General features: G+C 55.2%; 10 protein-coding genes across 10 annotated transcripts; 6 read left to right on the top strand and 4 right to left on the bottom strand.

The window, feature by feature from the left end:
* Positions 1-113: 113 nt before the first annotated feature.
* J3D65DRAFT_609407 (muts domain V-domain-containing protein) lies at positions 114-4,160 on the top strand. The gene is made up of 5 exons (XM_066798682.1): positions 114-413; positions 471-511; positions 564-741; positions 793-3,200; positions 3,262-4,160. Exons 1-5 carry the CDS (start codon positions 161-163, stop codon positions 3,946-3,948), a joined length of 3,567 nt encoding a protein of 1,188 aa, XP_066659624.1. The 5' UTR covers positions 114-160; the 3' UTR covers positions 3,949-4,160.
* J3D65DRAFT_609404 (uncharacterized protein) lies at positions 4,161-5,869 on the top strand. Its single transcript, XM_066798681.1, has 2 exons — positions 4,161-5,049; positions 5,205-5,869. Exons 1-2 carry the CDS (start codon positions 4,529-4,531, stop codon positions 5,629-5,631), a joined length of 948 nt encoding a protein of 315 aa, XP_066659623.1. The 5' UTR covers positions 4,161-4,528; the 3' UTR covers positions 5,632-5,869.
* On the bottom strand, positions 5,761-8,226 carry J3D65DRAFT_609402 (ribosome biogenesis protein Pescadillo). Its single transcript, XM_066798680.1, has one exon. It carries the CDS (start codon positions 7,956-7,958, stop codon positions 5,943-5,945), a length of 2,016 nt encoding a protein of 671 aa, XP_066659622.1. The 5' UTR covers positions 7,959-8,226; the 3' UTR covers positions 5,761-5,942.
* Positions 8,227-8,460: 234 nt separating this feature from the next.
* J3D65DRAFT_545639 (GPI transamidase subunit PIG-U) lies at positions 8,461-9,943 on the top strand (the record flags this gene model as incomplete). The annotated part of the gene is made up of 5 exons (XM_066796778.1): positions 8,461-8,602; positions 8,657-8,721; positions 8,769-8,984; positions 9,007-9,652; positions 9,705-9,943. 5 exons carry the CDS (start codon positions 8,461-8,463, stop codon positions 9,941-9,943), a joined length of 1,308 nt encoding a protein of 435 aa, XP_066659621.1.
* Positions 9,944-10,543: 600 nt separating this feature from the next.
* On the top strand, positions 10,544-11,045 carry J3D65DRAFT_663636 (uncharacterized protein; the record flags this gene model as incomplete). The annotated part of the gene is made up of 2 exons (XM_066802685.1): positions 10,544-10,630; positions 10,680-11,045. 2 exons carry the CDS (start codon positions 10,544-10,546, stop codon positions 11,043-11,045), a joined length of 453 nt encoding a protein of 150 aa, XP_066659620.1.
* A 1,497-nt stretch (positions 11,046-12,542) lies between these two features.
* On the top strand, positions 12,543-14,515 carry J3D65DRAFT_17290 (uncharacterized protein). Its single transcript, XM_066794269.1, has 3 exons — positions 12,543-13,355; positions 13,405-13,509; positions 13,567-14,515. The coding sequence occupies exons 1-3, from the start codon at positions 12,768-12,770 to the stop codon at positions 14,410-14,412; spliced, it is 1,539 nt and encodes a 512-aa protein (XP_066659619.1). The 5' UTR covers positions 12,543-12,767; the 3' UTR covers positions 14,413-14,515.
* Positions 14,516-15,011: 496 nt separating this feature from the next.
* J3D65DRAFT_17491 (uncharacterized protein) lies at positions 15,012-16,473 on the bottom strand. Its single transcript, XM_066794288.1, has 2 exons — positions 16,234-16,473; positions 15,012-16,180 (listed from the first exon to the last, which is right to left on the bottom strand). The coding sequence occupies exon 2, from the start codon at positions 15,990-15,992 to the stop codon at positions 15,186-15,188; it is 807 nt and encodes a 268-aa protein (XP_066659618.1). The 5' UTR covers positions 15,993-16,180; positions 16,234-16,473; the 3' UTR covers positions 15,012-15,185.
* Positions 16,447-19,830, bottom strand: J3D65DRAFT_17242 (uncharacterized protein). Its single transcript, XM_066794266.1, has 7 exons — positions 19,277-19,830; positions 18,682-19,212; positions 18,100-18,627; positions 17,914-18,052; positions 17,783-17,862; positions 17,666-17,730; positions 16,447-17,617 (listed from the first exon to the last, which is right to left on the bottom strand). The coding sequence occupies exons 1-7, from the start codon at positions 19,462-19,464 to the stop codon at positions 16,902-16,904; spliced, it is 2,247 nt and encodes a 748-aa protein (XP_066659617.1). The 5' UTR covers positions 19,465-19,830; the 3' UTR covers positions 16,447-16,901.
* Positions 19,713-20,993, top strand: J3D65DRAFT_609387 (uncharacterized protein). The gene is made up of 2 exons (XM_066798678.1): positions 19,713-20,120; positions 20,185-20,993. Exons 1-2 carry the CDS (start codon positions 19,962-19,964, stop codon positions 20,896-20,898), a joined length of 873 nt encoding a protein of 290 aa, XP_066659616.1. The 5' UTR covers positions 19,713-19,961; the 3' UTR covers positions 20,899-20,993.
* J3D65DRAFT_609383 (succinyl-CoA:3-ketoacid-coenzyme A transferase) lies at positions 20,945-23,517 on the bottom strand. Its single transcript, XM_066798677.1, has 8 exons — positions 22,970-23,517; positions 22,614-22,895; positions 22,344-22,533; positions 21,980-22,278; positions 21,808-21,919; positions 21,603-21,720; positions 21,294-21,515; positions 20,945-21,225 (listed from the first exon to the last, which is right to left on the bottom strand). Exons 1-8 carry the CDS (start codon positions 23,313-23,315, stop codon positions 21,091-21,093), a joined length of 1,704 nt encoding a protein of 567 aa, XP_066659615.1. The 5' UTR covers positions 23,316-23,517; the 3' UTR covers positions 20,945-21,090.

Below are 23,517 nucleotides of genomic sequence, written 5' to 3'. Positions count from 1 at the left end.
ACGGGAAGGTCTGGCCGGGGTGGATGGAGAAGGAAGCTTTGACCATCAATTCGCCCTAACCGGGCAGGAACGCGTCTCGCGACGTCGCGACCTCGCGTCTCGTACTGCCGCTCCCTCCATCTCCGCAAAACAACCCTCCACCCATCACTCGACCTCCACCATGGCCCGAAACACAGAGAAAGGCGACGTGTCGACTCCCAAATCTTCTTCCTCTCAAAAGAAGAATGCTGGGGCTTCATCCCAGACCAAGTCAACGCAAAAGTCAATTCTGGGCTTCTTCAAGAAGAGCTCTACACCATCGCAGAACGGAGGCTCACCTTCAAACCTTACTCCGGCACCTAGTAGTGACCCAATTCAACCACCGAGCAGTCCGATTAGACACAATGGTGAGCAGGGAAGGAACAAAGAAAATGGTCGGCGATTCCCGCCCAGCTCGACGATTGAGTGGCGCGCTGATAGCAGTAATGCAGAAGGCCCTGATTCTACCGCTGGAGGCAGTCCCAACAGAAAGGTAGTAGTGTTGTGCCGCCGCGAGACTTCAATGATTTTGACCTAGAGTACAGGGACGGAAGTCGGTCAACTATGCCGAGTCCGATGCTGAAGAAGATGATGACGTCTTCCAGCCGGTCTCCGCCAACGCGGCGGGTCGCCTCTCTAAGCGACGGAAGATAGCAAGTCTGGACGACTCGGACGACGAATTCGGGCCCGAACCGACCGCAGAATCTGCTGGAGAAGATGATGGTAAGTCTGCCTACCAGGTTAAAAGTATAGCTTCCAGCTCACCCACAGCAGAGATGGACGACTTTGTCGTGCCCGACGATTCGGACGAGGAGCCAGTTTCGAGGAAGAGAAAGCGGCCTTCGGCTTCCAACGTGCGCAGCTCTCCCCAAGAGTCTTCTCCCCGTCCCCTCGTTGATCCGGAAGAGGAAACCTTGGAATTGGGAGAAGGATCAACATCGACTGCCCAGCAGTGGAAGTACGACCCAGAGAACAAGGAACCATACAAGCCACGGGCAACCCCCAAGCCCTCTCAAAAGGACGGGAAGGCCGCTCCACCTAAGAAACAAAAGGCACACATGTCCGAGCCTGAACAGAGATACACGTGGCTTGCAACAGTCATGGATGCGGATAGAAACCCTCCGGGCCACCCGGATTACGATCCTCGAACCCTCTACATTCCTCCAGGAGCCTGGGCGAAGTTTTCTCCATTCGAAAAACAATACTGGGAGATCAAGTGCAAGTTCTGGGACACCATTGTCTTCTTCAAAAAAGGAAAGTTCTACGAACTTTACGAGAACGACGCCACGATTGGCCATCAATTGTTCGATCTCAAACTGACCGACCGTGTCAACATGCGCATGGTTGGCGTTCCGGAGTCATCGCTAGACATGTGGGCAAATCAATTTGTGGCAAAAGGATTCAAGATTGCCAAAGTTGATCAGATGGAATCTGCTCTGGCCAAAGAAATGCGCGAGAGAGGCGGCGAAAAGCCGCTCAAGCCGGCCAAAGAGGACAAGGTCATCCGCCGGGAGCTCTCGTCCGTCCTCACAGCAGGTACCCTTGTCGATGGCGGTATGCTGCAAGACGACATGTCGACATACTGCGTTGCCATAAAGGAAGCCGATGTTGACAATACGACTGTCTTCGGAATAGCATTTGTCGACACTGCGACCGCTCAGTTCCAGCTTTGCGAATTCGCCGACGATGCGGATTTGACCAAATTCGAGACTTTCGTAGCCCAGACGCGACCAACGGAACTTCTCCTGGAAAAGTCTTCGATTTCTGCAAAGGCGCTGCGCATCCTCAAGAACAACACAAGCCCTACTACTTTGTGGAACTTTTTGAAGCCAACCAAAGAGTTTTGGCCCGCTGATATCACAGCCCGTGAAATCGACGCCAACAACTACTTTGTGTCTCCAGATCGGGACAACATCGAGGTCTGGCCTCAAGCTCTCAGGGATGCAAGAGAGAAACATGACCTTGCAATGTCTGCCTTCGGTGCTCTTCTTCAATACCTCAGGACTTTGAAGATTGAGAGGGAGCTGGTTACCCTCGGCAACTTTGCTTGGTATGATCCGATCAAAAAGGCCACGAGCTTGGTTCTGGACGGCCAAAGCTTGATTAATCTTGAGATTTTCGCCAACAGCTTTGATGGAGGAACGGAGGGCACCCTATTCGCCATGTTGAATCGGTGCATCACTCCGTTCGGCAAGCGCATGCTCAAGCAATGGGTCTGCCACCCGCTGGCTGACGCTCACAGAATCAATCAGCGACTGGATGCCGTAGACGCGCTCAATGCGGACACTACGATCATGGACCGTTTCACTGCCTCGCTTAGCAAGCTTCCCGATCTTGAACGTCTTCTTTCGCGGGTCCACGCAGGCAGGATCAAAACTCAAGACTTCGTCAAGGTGCTCGAAGGGTTGGAGCAAATCGAATACACAATGAGTCTCTTGAGCCAATTTGGCGAAGGAGAAGGCATTATTGGCCAACTCCTCTCCCAAATGCCCGATCTCTCCAGCCCTCTGAAGTACTGGCGCGATGCTTTCGACCGCAAGAAGGCCAAGGTCGAAGGTATCTTGGTCCCCGAGCCCGGAGTAGAGGAGGACTTTGACCAAAGCCAAGAGTCTATCGAGCAAGTGCTTGCCGCGCTTGACAGTTTGCTCAAGGAGGTTCGCCGTGATCTAGGCTCGACGGCCATTTGTTACCGTGACAATGGCAAAGAGATTTACCAGCTCGAGGTCCCCATCAAGATCAAGAACGTTCCCAAGAGCTGGGACCAAATGTCTGCGACCGCAAAGGTCAAGAGATACTACAGTCCCGAACTTCGAAAGCTTGTGCGCAGACTTCAAGAGGCTCAGGAGACCCACGGACAAATCGTCAAAGAGGTCACTGGCCGAATCTACAGCAGATTCGACGAAGACTACACCACATGGCTTGCAGCAGTCAAGATCATTGCCCAACTAGACTGTTTGATCAGTCTGGCCAAGGCATCGACCAGCCTCGGCGAACCCTCTTGCAGACCCACGTTTGTGGACGGAGAGCGGTCCGTCATGGAATTGGAAGAGCTGAGACATCCTTGCATGCTGCAAAATGTCACCGACTTCATTCCCAATGACATCAAACTTGGTGGTGAACAGGCCAAGATTGACTTGCTCACTGGTGCTAACGCTGCTGGAAAAAGTACTATTCTTCGTATGGTAAGTCTGCAGTCGACGTCGGCATGTTTTTGGCCATGCTCAGATCTGACATCTCATACAGACATGTATCGCCGTCATTCTTGCACAGATCGGATGCTATTTGCCTTGTGAATCGGCACGCATGACGCCTTGCGACCGCATCATGTCACGTCTTGGAGCACAAGACAATATTTTTGCAGCGCAGTCGACATTCTTCGTCGAACTATCAGAAACCAAGAAGATTCTCTCTGAAGCTACGCCCCGCTCCCTGGTCATTCTGGATGAACTTGGCCGCGGCACCAGCTCTTACGATGGTGTTGCCGTTGCCCAGGCAGTTTTGCACCATGTCGCCTCGCACGTGGGCTGCTTGGGCTTTTTCGCGACCCATTACCATTCCCTGGCCACCGAGTTCAAGGGCCACCCCGAAATCATGGCAAAGCGGATGGCGATTCACGTCGACGACGAGAACAAACAAATCACGTTCTTGTATAAGCTCGAGCAGGGTGTCGCCGAGGGCAGCTTCGGCATGCACTGCGCCGCCATGTGCGGCATCAACCCGCGCATCATTGAACGGGCTGAGGTCGCTGCAAAGGAATGGGAGCACACCAGCAGACTCAAAGAGAGCCTCGAAAAGGCCAGGCAAAGCTGCTATGTACCTTTGGGCGTCCAGAGCGATGTCGCATGGTTGCTGCGCGAGGGCGACAACGGCGCCGATGAGATGGGCGATATGGGTGTCAACGTTTTGTTGAAGGCCATTGAGTCGCTCTGAGGCCAGGAAGACATCGAGCGAAGCTTTGTCAAATTCTTGCTCACTCGCTGAGAGGGGAACGTACGCAAAGACCATGGCGGCACGGTGAAGATTACCGGCGCACACAATTGCTATTTCATAAGGTTTGTCAGCTGAATGTTTTGGGAAGGAGTTAGGCTTTCGCAGACAGAATCCGGCAACGTTTCATGCAAAAAAGCAGATAATTGTCCAGTTACAAATCAAAGGATTTCAATCACCTCTCACCATCCTAAGGTCATCAATCCTTTGCGCTGAAGCAGCACGAAATAAATCAAGCGCGGACGAAAAGACCCAGAGTCAGACGGACGAAACTTGCGGACGATCACCAACTACTCCTACCACAGTCTACCGCAGCGTCTAGCGCGAATCTAGAAGTAACTCGCACCTCGACCTGTCAAGTCGCCATTCTATCCCTCGTCGCGGACAAACAGTGGATCAAGGGATCTTTGACGTAATCCGTATTCCTTTTCGTACCCTACCTAAGCACGATGAGCGGTTATGAAGATGCACGATAACTGCAGACAATACCCCTCTACAGCTACATCAAAGACCGTCCAATCTCATGTCTTTTCTCGCACGACGCCTATCAGGCCTCGCCATTAATCGCTCAACAGCACCGGCGCACCCAGAACAAGCACAACAACCGGCGCCAACCCACGCTGAAAGCTCCACGGCCCCCACCACGGTCAACACCGACATGTCGCAAAGCACCCCGCTCCCCGTGCTCCCCCTGCGCAACAGGACTGCCATCGTGACGGGAGCCTCGCGCGGCATCGGCAGCGAAATGGCGCTCTCGCTGGCGCGGCGCGGCGCGAACGTCGCCTTGGTGCACACGTCGCCGTCTTCGCGGCCGCTCGCCGAAGCCGTCGCCGCAGAGGTGGCGAAACTCGACAATGGCGCGCGGGCGTGCGTCGTGCAGGCCGACATGGCAACGCGGGATGCGGGCGAGAAGACGGTCGAGGGCGCGCTCAGGGGCTTGGGTGTGCGGACGATTGAGATTGTGGTGTTGAATGCAGCCGTAGGGGAGATGGGAGATGTTGAGGGTGTTGAGGGGGCGGACAAAGTGGGCGATATGTTTGATCGGTATGTCTGTGTCTTTCAACACGTTCTCTACATGTACTCGTTCGCTCAATGGGTTTGGTGAAAAAGGATGGACAGTCAGTGGTATCCATGTCTGCAATCAAACCTCCAGCGCTGCTCCAAAACAGCTCTACTGACACATCAACTCTCCACCACAGAATCTTCCACACCAACGTCCTCGGCCCGCACCTCGTCGTCCGCGCCGTGCTGCCCTACCTCAGCCCGGCCGGCTCCAACCGCCTGATCAGCATCTCGTCCGTCAACGCGCGTATCCACGCGCCGCGCTGGGCCTTCTACTCGGCGTCTAAAAACGCTCTCGAGTCGCTGACGCGCAACTGGGCCAAGGAGCTCGCCGCCAGATATCGTCTGACGGCGAACTCAGTCGTCGTTGGTCCCACCGAGACGGAGCGCGCGACGTCGGATCCGCGAGGCAGGGCTGTGGCAGCTGGTCTGGCGACTGCGGATAAGCGCATTGCGACGAAGGGCGATGTAGCGGATGTGGTCTGTTGGTTGGCTGGGGAGGAGAGTCGGTGGGTCAATGGCGATGCGATTGGGTGTCATGGTGGAGCGGTGTTTGGGTACTGATGGCATAGGGCGTGTGGAAAGTAATGGCAGCTCCTTTCGTAGTGGTGAATGGCGGGTACCTGGATGCAGCCATGGACCCCACGCACCGTGATGGGGATGAGGAGTTTTGCATGTCACGGATCCGAATGCGCTGATTATCACACTCCGATTCTACACAAAGAAGCAGTCATCTCGAAAAACATCAGAAAAGTGCATTTTGTACTCCCTCAAATCAAATCACAGCCAAACTCCGGGCCTATGAATGAACAAGCAGGCCGATGCCGTTTTGAAACCCAAGCCAGTCCTTCGTCTTATTTAATCGTCGGTGGCCTCTACGCCGACTTCTTGCCCTTCTCAATCTTTCTTCTCTTCGATCTCAGCTTCTCCGCCTCGCCTTCCTTCTTCTTGTTACTGTAGTCCATCTTCTCCAAGAGCTTCCTCTTGCTGCGGCTCATCATCATCATCTGCCTCTGCCTCTCCTCGGCTTCCTCCTTCTCCTTCTTAGCCCTCTTCTTTCTTGCGTCACCCTTTTTCTTTTGCTCCGAGTCTACCGCGTACGGCTTGCCCTTAGCCTCTGCTTCGAGCTCCTTTTGGTGCTGGATCCGCGCCTTCTCTGTGTCAGACAAGTCTGAATCATCCTGCACATCCTCTTCGAAGCCATCAAAGCCGTCGTCCTCGGACTCCTCCTCATCTTCTTCATCCGAAGAGCCAGCGACGTCCATGCCTTCGCCTGCTTCCACTTCATCAGATTGGTCAAGCAATGGGTTCTCTTCCTTCTCAGCTGGCTTTTCTTCCACTGACTCGTCGTCCTCGTCATCTTCCTCGGCTTCCTCTGCCTCCAGTGCCTCGCCCTCCCGCTCCTGCTCTTCCAAAGTGGCCGTTGGGTCATATTCACCCTTCTTGGGCTTGACCCAAGGACTCAAGTGGGGAGGAAGAGTTGCACCCGGTGCGTACAGATCTGGACGCAGCAGCTTCCCCTGATTGATGCAATCCCAGACCCATTGCGGCTGGACGTAGGTCCTACCAGGCACCCGAGTGCCAGCAGGCAATCTTCCGTTGACGGCCTTGGAGATCTCGGACTCGGAAACTTGAGGCGCAGGGATAGCTGGTCTGTCGACAATCTGATGTGTGATTGAAGGATCGGCTTCGTTGGTGGTGTAAGCGCCGTCGCCGAGGACAGCGTCCCAACCGACACGTTTGCACCCAAAGGCCTTGAGAATGAATTCAAGGGGCTCACGAGGGGTCTCTCGCGAGAGATAGAAGGTGAAGTTTGAGAAGAGGACTGCGGTTTCACTGCTCGAGGCCTCGGGCTGAGGAAGCTCATCGGCGTCGTCTCCGGTGACCTCGAACTTGTCGATACCATCGGTGGTCTGGTTGGGTTCCTCATTCGAAGATTCATTGGTACCGGTCATCGCAGCGTCGTCCTGTTCCAGATCTGCAACCTTGTCGGCCTCGGCTTGCGCAGCTTCTGAAGTCTTCGACACTGCCTTGCCGCCGTTTGTTGCCGGCGCAGCCTCGATCGCCGACTGGCCACCAATTGCCCTGCTCTCGAGCCTCAAGGCGTCGAGCTCGCCTCCTAGGTCGTCGCTGGCCTTGTTGAACTTAGGGGGGTAAACAAGTCCGATTGACGTGTACAGTCTGAAGTTGACAAACCCGAGGAGGGTAGTGTAAAACTCGACAAAGGTACCCATGATCCGAAAGTCGACGTCGGTCGGGACCCTCTGGACGAATTTGTACGGTACCAGCCACAAAACATCTTGACCTTGAATGGTTGCCTGGTAGTATATGCCCTTGATGGAGAGAAAAGACCTCTTCAGCGCGTGCGAAACAATCAGGTAGTGTTCGAATTCGAGGGTCAACCGCTTGCAGAGCGCGATGACCTTGGGAGGGACAGCGGAGGTGGATGGGAGGTTGGCGAAGAGGAACAACATCGAGAGACAGTCGTCGAGATCGCGCAGCGCATCGATAAACGTGGGGTATCGCTCCTTGATGATGTGGTCCAGGGCCATGCGGGGAGAGAGGTTCTTCTCCAACCGAGCAGCATCGGTGACTTCTCCACGTCCAAGTGCCCTGCTAATCTTCTTTGCAACAGCCTTGTGATCACGGAACTTGTTCAAAAGGGGCTCGTGGAGGAGATATTGAATGTCCTTGGTGTAGTAGAAGGTTGTCGAGTGCGTCGCGTTTTTCGCGACCTTTTTCTTGTTGCGAGGCTCGCGAGGATAGATTCCCTTGAAGATGCATAGTCTTCGGAAATCAGGGAGAGAGATTTGAAGCTTGCGGACAGCTTGGGTTCTCGTAATGTAATTTTTGGCATTGCCGGCTTCGCCCTTTCTCTTGATTTTTGCCATGGTGGATCTTCCCTAGGCCTTTTCGGGTCAGCACATGGACGATAACCTTCGGAAGATGTTGGGAACGACTATTCAGAGGAGTAGAGGCATGTGAGGGCCAAGGGCAGAAAAACGAGCAACATGGCCATGGTCTCTGCGCAGCGACAACTTTTGCGATTCGAAGGAATCGGGAAATTGCCTGCGCGCGCAGTGCGGACAGAGAGGCAGATTGGTGCGCCGTATCGGATGATAACGACGGCTTGTTGAACTTACCAGGCTTCAGGAAAATCGAGGGTGAGATGGTTGGAGGAAATTGCAGAGTGCGACGAGGGCAGGAGGATTTGGATTTGGTGTTGCATCGCGACGGCGTTTTTTTGCCGGGGCGGTGAGCTGATCCCTGCTCGCTCCGTCAGCGCCCTGGCCTGGCGTGAACAACACCTACTCGCTCTCGTCCGCACTACGCCAGCTGCCTTTCGACTCGCCAGCACGTCTCCCAGGATGCGGTGACCTGATCGCGTGCCCAATGGCCATGGACAGACAAAAAGCGCTGCTGTTCGGCTCCGCCGCTGCAGTGCGCCTCGTTCTCTTCCTCGCGTTTCCTTCTTTGCCCGACCTTCTGACCGGACGAGTCGAGATCTCGACGCCTGTAACCAGTTTTAAGAGGTGTGCGTACATGACAAGCCGCTTGTACCTTGCTGAAAATACTGACATTCAACAAGTGCAAGAGGGTCTCTTTCTCTACACCCATAATGTCTCTCCTTACGACGGCGGCGTTTTCCACCAAGTACCGCAGCTCTGTCCACTCGTCCAAGCTCCAACTGACCAAGTCAGGCGCCCCTGCTACTGCCACTGTTCTCTCTACTCCCGGACATCTCCAGGCTCCCGATAGCGACCAATACTGTCTACATCATAGTGGATCTGCTTTGTGCCAATGCCTTGATGCAGATTGCGGACACCGGGGAGAATGTCTCGCCGCGTCAATTCACGTCGCCACGCAAGGACCTTCGCTGGAGTAGCCTGGCAATCGCTGCTGGGTATGGTGGCTCTGTATCTGCTGTAGAGCGAGGAGACGTCTAACTTGGTGCCCAGATACCTGTTCAATCCCTTCATAATAGCCACCATGCTGGCACGGCCAACTTCAGCCCTGACGTCCCTCTTCGTTTTGACGGCCATCGCAAGCGCCTCCCGCGGTCGCCCAATGACGCTTGTCCTTGCTCTGTCCATAGCATCGTACCTATCGATGTACCCCACACTGCTCTTTCCGCCGCTGCTCAAGCTTTGCTACGACGCCGAATGGAAGCGGCCCCAAACGAAGGCGCCTCAAAGCCCGCTCTGGTACACGATATTCCACTCTGTAGAACTCCTGGTGACGGCAGGATCGCTACTTTATCTGTCATATCTTTTGATGGGCAGTTGGGAGTTCATATCGTCTACCTATGGTGTCCACTTGTTGCTCCCTGACTTGACGCCGAACGTGGGGCTCTGGTGGTACTTTTTCACGGAAATGTTCGACTCGTTCCGCGAATTCTTCCTTGGCGTCTTCTGGCTACACATGGCCGCGTACGTCGGAGGCTTGTGCTTCAGGATCTGGAGACAACCTCTATTTATCGTAGTCACGCTACTGGGTATTTTCGCGGTCTTCATGCCCTATCCCAGTATCGCGGAAAGCGGGCTTTACCTCAGTCTGGTCCCTTTGTATCGGCACGTATTTCCTTGTAAGCATGTCCTGTACCATGCGCCAAGCATTCCAATTGACGTATACCACAGTGACTCGGTATACCTTCCTCGCCTGCTCAACCTTGCTCTATGCAAGTTTCCTGGGACCAGCCTTTTACTACTTGTGGATCTATGCGGGTTCTGGCAACGCCAACTTTTTCTACGCCATTACGCTAGTATGGAGCCTTGGGCTGACTCTAATCGTGGCGGATACAATATTCGCTGTCCTTCGCGATGAATGGGAGGTGGAGCGGCCAGAGATGAGAGGTAAAGAAGTAAGGCAGATTTAAAGTTGTTGGCCAAAGGCAATGTAGTCCACTTGCATCCCAACCGAAGTTCATGTCTCTCTCGGCTCGTCAGCATCTAGCATCGCTTCGTTGGCCTGAATAACTAGTACCATTGGCGATTTTCTGGGCGACTCCTGGGATTGCCTTCTTTGATGGCGCCGTATCTGGGCTCTGAGCTTGCACGACATCATTGCTAGAGCACTGACCGCGCCGGCCCATGAGGGCGGGTTAGTGCGGTTGTGGGCACATGTCTTCACGTTGCCGCCTCTACAGCCTCTGCACCTCTACAACGTCCTGTTACCTTCTCCTCCACCGCTTCCAACTTCCAGATCAAAGCTCCGCCTTCTCCCCAAACATTCACATCCTCACTCGAATCAGGTAAGTCAAAGACTCGCACCTTTGCTTGCACAGCTCTCTTGTCCCGCTGTCACCCAGCACAGCACCAGCCCGCGACCTATCCTGTTGTGGGAGTCACCTCGTTTGTCGTCACGTCCCCTTCCTCATCTTCCGGCCTTCCCGGATCTTCCTCCATTGATAGTCCTCTCACTCACACACCTCGAGCAGCTACTCCAGCTATCTTCCCTCCCCACTCTCACCATCAACATGGGTCAGCCAAAGTCAAACAACTTGACCACCCGCGATTTTGAGATCGCTGCTGCGGCTTGGAAGTGTTTCAAGACTGAGCCAGCGGTGAGTGAGCCTTACCCTCAGGTCCTTGTCGTCCGACTGACCCTTTCAGATTGACTACGTGAAGCTTGCCGAACTCGCCGGCTTCAAAAACGCTGCTTCGGCCAGTGCTTGCTGGAACAGCACCAAGAAGAAGTTGTTCGCCCAGGGTTCCGGTGCTGCTGGCACCGGTACCGCTTCTCCGGCCACCGCGAAGACCCCAGCCTCTCGCAAGCGCAAGGCCGCGTCTGCCAAGAAATCTGCCGGCGAAGATGTCACGGAAGGCACCCCCTCCAAGAAGGGAAAGAAGCAGAACGTCGAGGTCGAGGATGATGAGGAGTTCGGCGACATCGAGGAATACAGTCCTGTCAAGAAGGAGGAGGTCAAGGAAGAAGAAGAATACCTGCCTTCTGACCGCAAGGACTCTTACTTCGAATAAGTCCAACGCTGCTCAGCTGGCTTCTTCGACAATCATTTGATCGACACATCCCCAAAAGCTCGGTCTGACTTGAGAACGAAAGCGCCGACAACACACGATTGCTCTCAGAGGAGCCACATACGAATGATTCCAGAGGACTTATGAAGCAGTCACATCGAGCTCGCCGCCGAAAGAAGGCGGGGACCCGTCTTCATCCATAAAATGAATCAATTCTCTTCATCAAATGTTTCCTTGGCGTTGAGTCGGAAGGTCCTGCGCGATACCTGCTCTTCAAAGGTTTCTGAGCAAATCGCCGTATTCAAGAAGTTTTCGACGACGGATTTCCTTGCATGTAATACCTTGGGCGCAAGTCTTGAGAATGGGAGGCCTTGCTTTTCTTTACTAACTTTTCAAATCTCACGCTACAAGTCTGAACGTAGCCGACCTTCCGAGGGTTGGTAGCAAAAGTCGCGGCACACAAAAGTGGTAGGGGCCAGTCAGGGAGTATCATTGAAGTTTTACATTGACGAAGAAGCAACAACAGGGACTTTCTTTGACGTTGGAGGCTCCCAACGTTGGTGTTTAGGTTGAATCAAGCTTTTAGACCAACCGGCTGAAATCAACCTGCAGCAAATACCAGCATTACATCAGCTACTAACCGCATCAGCTGAGGCACGGAACTTCCCAATATAGCAACGACGTGCGGTTCTTTACGTCGACGCCTCCTTACCGCGCGGATCTAACAAACTCAGCTTCTTGCACACGTTGCTAACATTTTGCAATCATTACGCAATTTCAACAAGTTTTCTGAAACAAGACACTATGCAGAGAATCGGAACGACATGCATGTTTGATGCAGCCCGGTCGCCCATGGTTGGGCCTGGATGCCAGCCTGGCGACAAGGCGCTGAATAGAATCAAGGTATCGAAGAAGTAGGCGGTCAAGAGGCATGCCGAAGGGGTCACGAACGAAGATCTGGTTCGCTAGGGAAGACCGGCACCGAGCAAAACCAGGGTAAGCAATCGCTGCCAGAGGGATGCTCAAACCGAGCCGGCTCCCACCACATGTCGACGGTCACTTCGTACCGGACACTTTTATCGACAAAACTCACGGAACAGCCTCTTGGCTGATCCTGACTTACGAGTGCTTCGTCCCCAAAATGTGGCTGACACAAAGGTTTGAGTGTAGGTTTCGACTTCTTGTCCATCCAGCTCCATTGTTCCCTTCTCCAAATCGTCTCGTTCATTGATTTCCTTCAATATTAAGCCTATCATTTTGTTGAACACTGATTAAGTATCGGACACCACCCTGGATTCACAAATCGCACTGAGACAAGACAGAATGCCGGCTGTCACGCTGTGTCTGACATGCAGGATTTAGCCTCAGGGAGGCTTCGCCGCCACCACCAACAGCGCAATCAGACTGTGAGCATTACCATAGCGGGGTCAAAATTTCGGCTGCGCTTCACCACGCCATGGTCCCAAGGTGGACGTCCCCCCCGTTGCTGATGCACGCCATTCCTTCGCACCTTTATCGATGGAGAGCCGGTAGCGGGTTGCGAGCGCGGCTGCGACGTTTGCAGGATCGCGACTCCAGCCGGGTCGCAAGCCATAAGCAAAGTATTGCCCTTCTCCTCGCCCTCGTGCGTTTTCCCGCTGCTTCGCCCGTTTCAAACAAACAGCTTTATGTAGCCGCCTTTTCTCGAAACACCATCCATCACCTTGCGATCGCAACCACGAAAAGATGCGACGATTTCTATTCTGCGCATACCTTTTGCAGCGCGCTCCTTCTCTGCTAGCACAAACAACCACCGCCGTGGCCGCTACATCGACTGCCCCATCTTCCCTCTCGTCTGCTATTGCCAGCACTACCACACCTACAAGCACTGCCATCGCCGCAAGCACTACCGTCGTTGCGACACCTACCTCGTCTACCACGACCTCCTCTTCGTTCTCCTCTTCTTCTTCCTCCTCCTCTTCGTCATCACCATCATCATCGAGTCTCATCACCTCGTCTGCACTTGTAACTCCTTCCAGCATAAGTTCGAGCTCGAGTTCGACATCATCAACCGGACCGCAGACCTTGACCGTACAAGCAGGGGCCAATGGATTCAACTTCTCGCCGAACGTGACCTATGCCAATCCGGGAGACACCATTGTTTTCGACTTTTACCCAACAAATCACTCAGTCATCCGCGGCGAGTATGCAGGAAACACAAAAGTCTGTGGCTCGGCTGGGTGCAATCCGTGTGTGCCTTGGGAGCTTTACCATGAAGGCGAACCCAACCAAGGTTTCTTTTCGAGCAACGAATTGGTCTCCTCATATAACCTGGTACGTCCACCAGTTTTTGGGAAGAGGCTCAAGGCTAATTCAATCACAGAGGAAACAATGGACACTACAGATCAATGACACGGAGCCGATATTTTTCTACTGCGATGCCCTCACCTCCTGCCATCCCGAAGGCATGGTTGGCGTTATCAATCCAGTAAGATCCTCGTCTCCTACCATCCGCGCGACCAGAGGCTGACTAAATCGCTCCCAGGCAAGCAACCAGTCAATCGAAACTCAGCATCAAAAAGCAGTCACCGCCGAATACCAGTTGGCACCCGGCCAGAGTTGGCCGGCCGAAGGCGGCAAAAGCTCTTCGTCTTCATCAAACTCATCATCAACCTCATCGAGCAGCCACAAATCGCACCTGTCAGGTGGCAGCATCGCGGGCATCGTCATCGGCGTCGTGGCATTTGTCTGCGTGGCCGGCGCCCTCGTCTTCTACGTCGCCCGCACGCGCACCTACGACAAGGTGTTCCGACAGTCGCAAGTGGGCGGCTCTGAAGCTGGCGGCGGCGTTGGCAACGCAGGAGATGGTGCCGGTGCTTCGCTCGCTTGGTACAAGTCGCCGTCGCTGCGCGTGGCGTCTCCTCCTCCTGGCGAACTCAATAGCAACAGCAACAGCAACAACGGCGCCCTCAGCCCCCCGCTCGCGTCCGAAAAGAGCCCCAACTCCTACCGCTGGAGCGACATCACGGCCATGTCCGGCGCCGCGGGAGGACACCAGCGGCACTCGACTGCACCGCCCATCGAAGGCGGCGGCACCTTTGTGGGCTACAACCGGCACACGGGCGCCCCCGAGTTCGCGCCCGAATTGCCAGGCGACAGCGAGATCCAGCAGCTGCCCGGCGGCTCGACGCCGCACATGGGCAGCACGCGGAGCCCCGCGGAGATGGAGGCGACGGATGCGGCACCGGCGCCCATGAGCCCTGGGAGCAGGCGGAGCAGCAGCGCGGTGATTGAGCCGGCGTCACCAACTGCGGCGAGTACTACCAGGCGTGGCAGCAGCCAGAGCAGTCCGGGGAAGAAGCATTTCGGGTTCCCGGGGAGGACGTATTGAGAGATGGATGGATTTCGTTCGTGAGACCACTGGGAGGCCTGCGTTCTCTCGAGGCTGACACCGCGGGACGAGTCTCAAACCTGCATGTGCACGCATTTGCTCGGCGCTATTGTTTTCTTTGACGTTGACATTCGGGTCCTGGAGTACCAAAGAAAGAGTGGCTGGCAGTTCCTAATTTCCTGCGCCAGCGCGCCTAGAAGGAGCTCATGTACTCGAGTATCATGAGATATTCAAACCATCCACATCATACCCTTGCTCTATCCGTATCTTCCACAGCTCTAGAAATCGTGAAAAAGTGGTACTGCGTGTCTCCGCTGGTAGTCCGACAGCTCCAGTTCAAACCACCCAATCAATCAGAAGGAGCAGGAAGCTTACGTATAGCCTGCCAAATTGGCCGGCTGACTGAAGCAAGCCGCCGGCAATGACGCGGCCACTGGGCGGCGAAAAGGCTCCGGAAGCCGTGAAACCGAAGACTGCCAGAGGTGTTGGTCGTCTCGACTTAGTAATGATGTTGCTTCTGCGCGACGATATCCTGGGGGAATCAGGTTGCGAGAGAAGTCGGGGACGACATGGTAGCTTTTGACACGGTGGAGAGCCGGGTAATTTTCATGGGGTGTACGATGGAGCATTCGTTGCTGTATACTGAGCGCTGTTTAAATGTGCAATATCTTACAAAGTGCCAATCTGCTCCCATCAAAAGACGGGCAAAAGTAAGCTGGTTACTGACCACAATCATGAATCATCAAAGCGCGTATCCCCAGCCCACTCTCCGCCTACGAAAACTTGGTGACCGGTCTCTCAAGCATCTTGCCGTCCAGCTCGATGTCAACCTTTTCATTATAGAAACATAGGTGACCGGCAATCGGGCTGCACTCGAGCGTCGGATGCTTGTAGTACCAGACCACGTCGCGCAAGATGCGATCACCGACGACGACGTGGTGGTACTCGGCGTCGCCCTTGTACGGGCACTGGGTGACGAGGTTGCTGGGCCGCAGCAGCGAGGCGTCGACGGCCGTCGGCGGCAGGTAGAAGCGCGTCGGCAGCGTCGTCTCGTACAAGTGGAGCGACGACGTCGCCGCCGCGACTTGCACCCCGTCGATCAGGACCCGGATGGGCCGCGTCGAGTGCAATATGTCGACTCGCTTGAACGGGTCCTTGGGATGTACGTAGATGGGCGTGTCCTCTTCGTACCATTGATCCACGGAGCTGAATTCGATGCGCGCCATGCCTTGAAGTGCATTGATCAGGTCGCTCTTGTCGTGCTTGTCTAGCGACGTGCTGAAGGCGATGACGCGCTCGGTGCTTTGGTCGCCGGCGGTGATGCGAAGGAGGCTGGCGGCATCATTGTCGATTGACTCGGTCTTTGTCCAGCTGTCTTTCTTGAACGATGAGAGGGGCACGTAGTATTGCGGGAACCGGTCGTGTTCCCACACGTACAGCGCTTGCGTCGTGTCTGCGATGTAGGTCCCGTTGAGGAGGATGCGGATGCGCCGGCTGCTGGGCAGCGTCTTCACAGGTCCCTTGGTGAGGAGATGGCGCGCCAGCGCAACGAGATCTTTGTTGCCGAATACAGACACCATTTCGAGTGATTATGAGTTGTAATTGAGGAGCCAATGGTTTGAAGTCGCATATTGGTACAAAACCGCGCCGAGCTAGCGATTCCATGACATCAATGCAGAAGAGGGGTGCGGTGCGGGGGCGGGGATGACGCGGTAGGCAGCTTCCTTGTTGGCCACAACTTTTGGCAGCAATGCTTTTTTACATTTCCCTGATACTTTTTGGTTCAGTATAAGCCATGTCACTGTGGTGAAGGCTACCAACCTAAATTACACTCACGTCCCAAAATACTTGAGATCATATTTTTGCCGCGACCAAATCGACGCAGGTAACGACAAATCAGTCGCCAGTGCTAAGGAGGCTGCTTTTGAGAACGCAAGTCGAGCGATGAAACGTGAAAGATGTGAACAAGCTGCAATCGAAGCGGACTCCCTGTATTATTGCAGTTGTAGAAGAAATATCTGCTAAAGCAGACTGTCGTTGATGTGGTAGCATTGGAATTTGCAACAAACTACGACATAAAGAAGCCACGACGCGATTTGCGGCTAGAGTCGATGCGTAACATCATCTGGATCGTCACTTTGGATTTACGGTATAATCGTCATAGAAGACTTGGAATAGGTCCCAGCGTGCGGCATGTTGTCCACGGAGCTGCGCGGTGCGAGGCTGGTTGTTACCGTCATGTCTTGCGTGCGATCGATTCCGTAGTGTCAATTACATCCAGATCTCGAAAGCATGCCGCAAATGCATTGCAGTCAGGCGCTGAGCTCGTGTTTGTGCCAAGCAATGTAAGCTCCAGCTCGGTCGTTTGTGTCCTTGGCGTAGGCTTGTCCAAGCCGGGTCTTAGCGAATCGAAGGGAATAGCAGAGTGCCAATGTAGATTCCATTTGGGTACGACAGGGGACAAAGGAACTGGAGTCTGTCAACAGCGGTCAAGTCCATTCAAGCCAGTCCATCCAGTCGAAATTGTTCGAATAGACGCCAGGCAGATTGACATCGAAAGGTTGCAACGCTTGATCGTTCTGCAACAGCAAGCCGTCGATTTCGACGTCTGACATAGCCGAGAAGAGGAGCGGTGCATTAGGCATGAGCATAGAAGACGATGTGCCGCCACCGCCATTCCCAGCCTCTTCGGTTGTTGGGATGTGGCCTGGTGAATGTTGTGCGGCGCGAGAGGCGCTTGAACCCGTCTTCGGTGGATCGCGGCCATTAGACATGTTGTGGTCTGCTGTCATGGTCGAGATGTTGCGACCAAGCATGGCGCGCAGGTATCGGCCGAGGATGGCGGACACGCCCTCGCGATGTCTCGGTGTGGTTCCGATGCGTTCCAGTGCGCCTGCAGCTTCTTCTATGAGCTGGCGGACACTGGGAGCAGCACTCGCACTGAAGCCTGCTCCTAGGCTGTGAAGACGAAGGGTGAAGCAGGCTGCAAAGGCGACCATGATTGCCGTGTTGTTCGGCATGGATGCCAGCTCTTTTTCACCGTGGACTGCAGCCCGTAAGACATGCAGTGCGGATGACAAACCAGCGGCACGGAAGAAACGTCGGACTTCGTCAGGAGCAGTGGGATGGTTGATGACACTGCTGTAGGTGGACAGCCTCGTATGGCTTACCAATATTTGTACATAGGGCGGCAAGCGATACCCAGCTGTGTAAAGTGAGCAACTGTCCTGGCTCTGCCGTGACTGGCACTTACGCTGTTGGGCGTACGCCCAGATGCGATGCCACTGCTCGAAGAAGTTTTCGATCATGTTTTTGATTCTACCGAAGTCAGCCCCTACCCGAAGTCCAGAGTTGAGATGAGTTCCGTTACCTCTGTACAGCCTCAGGAGGCGAGGTGACTTCTGGAATAAATGGTTCGCAGTACTGCTTTATGTTTTTTATCAAGACGTCCTGGAACAAGCTTGTCAGCGTGGCCAATTAGTTTTCGAAAAGCGAATCTACCAAATCTCTCCGCATGACGGCAATCGAAGTGACGGAACTGTCCCAAATGTCGGCAATGTCGGAGACGTGCCAATTATCGCAATTCTCCACCAACGACGTGCAAGGGACAATCGGAATCCTTCCTCGCGCCAGACAGACACTGCCAAACGTCAGTAAGCTCCTGAAAGAACCCAAAAATCATATTACCCTCGATCGAGGACGAAGAGCGCGATGTAGGTTCGTTCTCTTCGCCTAAGCAGACGTCTGCCCCACTGCGAAAAAGGGTCCACGTCATCGAAGCCGTCCAGGGAAAGGGCCTTTCTTGCGTCGATGCTGTCAGCTCCAACCGGTTGCTGCATTCCCATTGCAGAGGGCTTGCTGGGCGAAGGAACCACGATTTTGTGCAGGGACAAATCCATTGCAATCGTCAGCGCCGAAGCCAAGTAGGAACACGTCTCGTCATCCGCCCAGTGGTTTCCAAACGACAGCCATGGGACGTTGACCATGAAGGCTAGAACGACCTCGACTGATTTGTAGCGCTCCGTCATTGCGTTATGTGCAAGTTTTTTGCAATGGATGGACAGTCTTTTTGATATGGCTGCCGCTGATGGTATGAACAGAGCGGCAGAAGACAGAACGGACGTAAAAAGAAAAGAGGACCGTCCGCGGATGAATTCCAGAGAATGAATCTCTCGGTCCAGGCCCCACCTAGTGTGAGTGAGGTGGTCGTGAAAACTTGGGGTTGTGGTCAGCAAGACAAAAGACGAGTCAGTCTGGAGCTTAGCATACTACTGGAACAACTCTTCGGCTTCCACCGTCGTGACGAGCCCAAGGTCGATTGGATCCATGTCTTGGCTGACGTCCAATTTCGGTTTCGAAGGGCCGAAGAATGCCTGAACGCCCTGTTGATTGCTATCATCGACCTGGACAGCACCGCCAACGTAGTGGCGGTGCCTCGACAGGTCCGAAGCATGGGCGAGGAGTTGCAACGGATTCTCAGCATCATTCAAGGCCAAGTCTCCAGACGCTGACATGGGCGAGGGCGAAGCGGTGCTGGAGGCCGGCGAATCATCCGGCCAGGTCGACGTTGGTTCCTCAGAGGGCCCTGCGCCGGGCGACTCTGAAGCGAAAGCTTGTTTTTCTGAAGCCGTAGCGCCTGGCTCACCAGCAGCAGAAGCCGGTGATAGATCTTGGACCGTTGATAGCATCCTCTGCAGGCGCGCTGCTACATCCTTGCTCTGTTGATCATCGCGACCAGACTTTACACGCTCAAGTGCCTGCTCGACCTGGTAAATGGCTTTGGCCAACCCGGTGCGCTTGCTACGTGCAGACGTCAGCCCAAGAAATGAATTAGGAGGCTGATGGCTTGGAGAGAAGGTCTCACTTTTTGGTGCCCTTTTGCCTCCCCACATGATGGGATGGAATGATGCACTCGGAGCCCTTTTGGATGCATCTTTTGCAGACTGGAGCCCCTGGGTCTCTCAGACACTTTGTCTTTGTCTTGCGGCAGGCGATGCAGGCGGCTTGTTTGATGACGCTCGCACGACGGTTCCCGGAGGATTGGGCCTCCATGGCGGCAGGTCAGCCCATTGGGGGAGCACGCTCGGGTCGGTCCGTAAAAGTAGTAATAACAATGCGAACAGCAGCCAGGAGGTTGGACGAGCCCGAGGGTCGGCACTTGGTTCTAGAAGAAGCGGATGTCGTCGTGACCAGGCGCGAGCCGGAGTGTTGCCGGCACTTCCGGTCCAACCCTCGGCAGGCGGGGGACCTGAGTCGTTCATCGGGAGCTCCCGGTGGGTTCCCTTGAACATCTTGACCAAGATGTCTTGGTTTCTCTCGTGTAGTCAGGAACCGTCCAATCTCTGCTGCTAAGCTCATCTCTGTTCTCCGCGACGCTTGCGTGGACTGTGGGTTCTCCGGGTAGCCGGCACGTAGCCGCACAAAGTTCGTCGGGGCCATTTCTGACTCCGCCCCTGTGACCTCATCACAACACCACTGTCCCGTCGTCCTCTATCATCATTGCTTCTTGTTTGACTCGGTTCAATTGCTCACATCGCAAACCTTCCACCATGTCGAAGCTCTCTGAACCGCTCAAGGCTCTCATCAACGCGCGCTTCGCTCTGCCAGACGTGACACCAGCGCCCAAATCAATCCACTCTGTATTCGAGCGCATAGCTCGGGATGCCGCGTCCAAGGACGTTGGACTGCCAGCATGGCTAACCATAGCGGTTTGAAACCTCACCTATTGATCCCGACCTCCAAAGAGCAACCTCCACCTAACATCAAACGCAGACGGCGACATCCATGACGCTCAACTCGCCCGCGTCGCTAACAACGCTCTACAACCTCGCCGCCGACGGGCACGACGAAGCGCACGGCATCCGCACGGCCGAGCTGATGCGCGAGGTCGGGCTCAAATGCATCAGCTTCAACGGGATCCCGCGCGTCATCAACAACCTGGGCGCCTTCCGCGCCTCGCTGCCGCCGGCCGTCGCGCGCGGCCTGGCCACGCAGCCCACGCGCGAGCCCACGCCGCAGAACATCGACGACACAAAGGCCCGCGGCGCCGGCCTCTGGTCCTCCATCTACCGCCCCTTTGACCGCAAGCTGCTCGACAAGCTGGCCGCCTCGCACCCCGACCTCCCCGTCCACATCGTCAACAGCCACTACGCCGCCCTGCTTTCGGACCCCCCGCTCCGGCCGGGAGACGCCCGTCCGCGCGTTGGCCGCGTCCTCACGCCGCTGGTTGCCATTTCGTGCTTGCGTGCTCAGACGGGCGTCGGTCCCCAGGTCGTATCACATGTATTTGGGCTGCGCAAGGCGTTTGAGGATGAAAATGGCGTTGCGTCGAAAGAGGAGCCCGAGGCGGTGCAGGGCGGCCGGTGGCTGGCGAGCGACGAAGGTAATTTGTGGATTTTGGGGACCGTGGATACTATTCTGAAGGCGTTTGAGGACGAGGTGGGGGCGAGGACAACGTTTGCGCCTGGCCTGAGAGCAAAGTTGTGAGATGGTTGTGGATTGAGAGAGACATTTGTAGAAGCATTTGTAGCTAGCCATTTCAAGGTACATGTATATATGTGAGAATTCTATTTACAATCGGCAGAACCATGCATATGAAACGAATCTACAACCATGCCCGTCACAGACAGGACAGCGCTGTGGTCTGCCAAACAGAACTGCCACGAAGACTTGCAGTCACTACTCCATGGACTTGAGATTCGACGCAACGGTAAATGTTGCGTCCGTCTTCTCCCTCACCTCGTCAACACTGACACCAGGCGCCACCTCAGTCAATTCGAGGCCGCCATTTGCGCGATCGACCTGGAAAACGCACTACTCACATATCTCTTATCAGCAAACAACCTCTCCACGCACCAGGACGTCACTATGCCAAAACTTACCAAATCCGTGATAATTGTGCTCACGACCTTAGCGCCAGTGAGCGGAAGCTGGCAGTCTTGCACAACCTTGGAAGAGCCGTCCTTGGCGACGTGCTCGGTGGCGACGACAATCTTGGTCACGTCCGGATTGGACACGAGGTCGATGGCGCCACCCATGCCTTTGAACGTCTTGCCCGGGATCATGTAGTTGGCAAGATCTCCTGATGCGCTGACTTGTAGGGCCTGCTCGTTCGTGAGTAAATTGTTGTTGTTTTGGCGCCAACGATGTCAAGGGGAAGGATAGCGGGGAAGAAATGGGTTCGTCCTTACACCAAGAATCGACATGTCAACATGGCCACCCCTGATCATGCCAAAAGATTCGGAGCTGTCAAACGTCGCAGCACCAGGAACGAGCGTGACAGTCTCCTTGCCAGCGTTGATTAGGTCACTGTCAAACCCGGACACAGACATGGTTAGCAATTTCCACACAATCCTCTCTTCTCACTGCTTCTCATCCAAGGGAAAGGCAACTCACGGATCGACTTCATCTTCTGTCGGATACGCTCCCATGCCCAGAATGCCGTTCTCGGATTGAATCCAGACGTTGGAGTTTGGCTCAAGGAACGACGGAGCAAGTGTCGGGATACCTGATATCTCGAGTCAGCAACGACAAAAACAACCACTCCTGTCTGCCGAGAAGTTCTCACCAACTCCCAGGTTGACATAGTAGCCTGGCTTGAGCTCCTTGGCTGCGCGCTTCGCAATCCTGTTGCGCCTGACGTCCGACTCCTTTTGCGACGCGCCCTTGGCGTCGTCTTTGGACGGCTTGGTCTTGCGGACTTCGATTGCCTTTTCTGCCGTCGCGGGGACAATGCGATCGACGTAGATGCTGGGCAGGTGGACGTGGTCGGGGTCGATGTCGCCGACGGGGACGATGTTCTCGGCCTCGACGATGGTGACGCGCGCGGCTTTGGCCATGAGCGGTGCGAATGTCTTGGTCGTGTATCTGGATATGTGAGTCAGACGAGTCCTGGAATTTTCGAACATCTCCCCAGTGACTTGCTGACTGACCTGAACTGGCAGTTTCCGGCCTCATCCACCTTCCACGCCCGCAGAATCGCCACGTCGCCCTTCAGCGCCCTCTCCATGACATATGTGCGGCCGTCGAAATCTCGCGACTCGCGCGGCGTCCCCGGCTCGAGCGTCTCCTTGCCCCCTGAGCCCAGCCGGACTGGAATCCCGCCCTTTTGCACCAGCGTATCTAGCAACACAAGCCATGTCAGCACCTCTTATTCGCCAACTCCAACATCCCCATAATCTGGTCATTCTATGGCAACTTACTGACGCCCGTCGGCGTGTAAAACGCAGGAATGCCTGCGCCCGCGGCACGCAAGCGCTCCGCAATCGAGCCTTGCGGACACAGCTCAATGGCAATGTTGCCGGCCAAGTACTCCTTCTCCAGCTGCTTATTGCTGCCCAGGTACGACAGAATCATGCGGTTCACCTGCCCGCTCTTGGCCAGCAGCGCGAGGCCGTAGTCGCCGGCACCCGCATTGTTCGAGACGGCCGTTAACGAGTGGACCGAGTCCTTGCCGCGCCGCGCTATCGCTTCAATGAGCGTTTCTGTTTTTCAGGGGGCACTGGTTAGCTTGTTGTCTGTGGACGCTGGAGCTCCTGTCCATTGCGTGAGCACTCACCTGGTACGCCGCACACGCCAAACCCGGCGCTCAGCACCGTCGACCCGCTCGTCAGGTCCGCAATCGCGGCGTCGGCGTCTTTGAACAGTTTGGACGTCCCGCGCGAGACCTGCGGCCCCACAGCGCTGTCTGCGCGTGCTCTTCCCGTCGTCTCGGTCCTCAGGGTCCGTATCGAGGAGGCCAATGGCGCCGCTGTGGTGGACGTTTGAAGCCGTTTTGGCCGCACGCTCAGCAGCGGCTGCGGGAGAGGTCGGAAGTTTGGTTTCGTTGTCGTTTGGAAAGATCGCCTGGTGCTGGCGACACGCAGCGCGCCTCTGCTGGCGGTTGTTCTCCCCGTGACGTTCATGGCTGCTGTGGACTGTGGAGGCGACGGACGAGCAAGCAAGCAAGCAAGCAAGCAAACGCGCGATGAAGCTCTAACAAGGGTAACGCGATCAAGCAACACAAAAAGACTCGTGCAGGAGAAAGTGGCTCTGGGTGTGTGTCAATAAGAAGCTTCCGCAGTAAGAGTTCAGCCTCAATGCCCTTTTGCCTTGGACGTTTGCCGA

The sequence above is a fragment of the Phyllosticta citribraziliensis genome (genome assembly GCF_038025025.1).
Source record: "Phyllosticta citribraziliensis strain CPC 17464 chromosome Unknown J3D65scaffold_1, whole genome shotgun sequence".
Taxonomy (NCBI): domain Eukaryota; kingdom Fungi; phylum Ascomycota; class Dothideomycetes; order Botryosphaeriales; family Phyllostictaceae; genus Phyllosticta; species Phyllosticta citribraziliensis.
The sequence above is the reverse complement of the archived record's forward strand: the minus strand, read 5'-3'. Positions and strand labels throughout refer to the sequence as shown.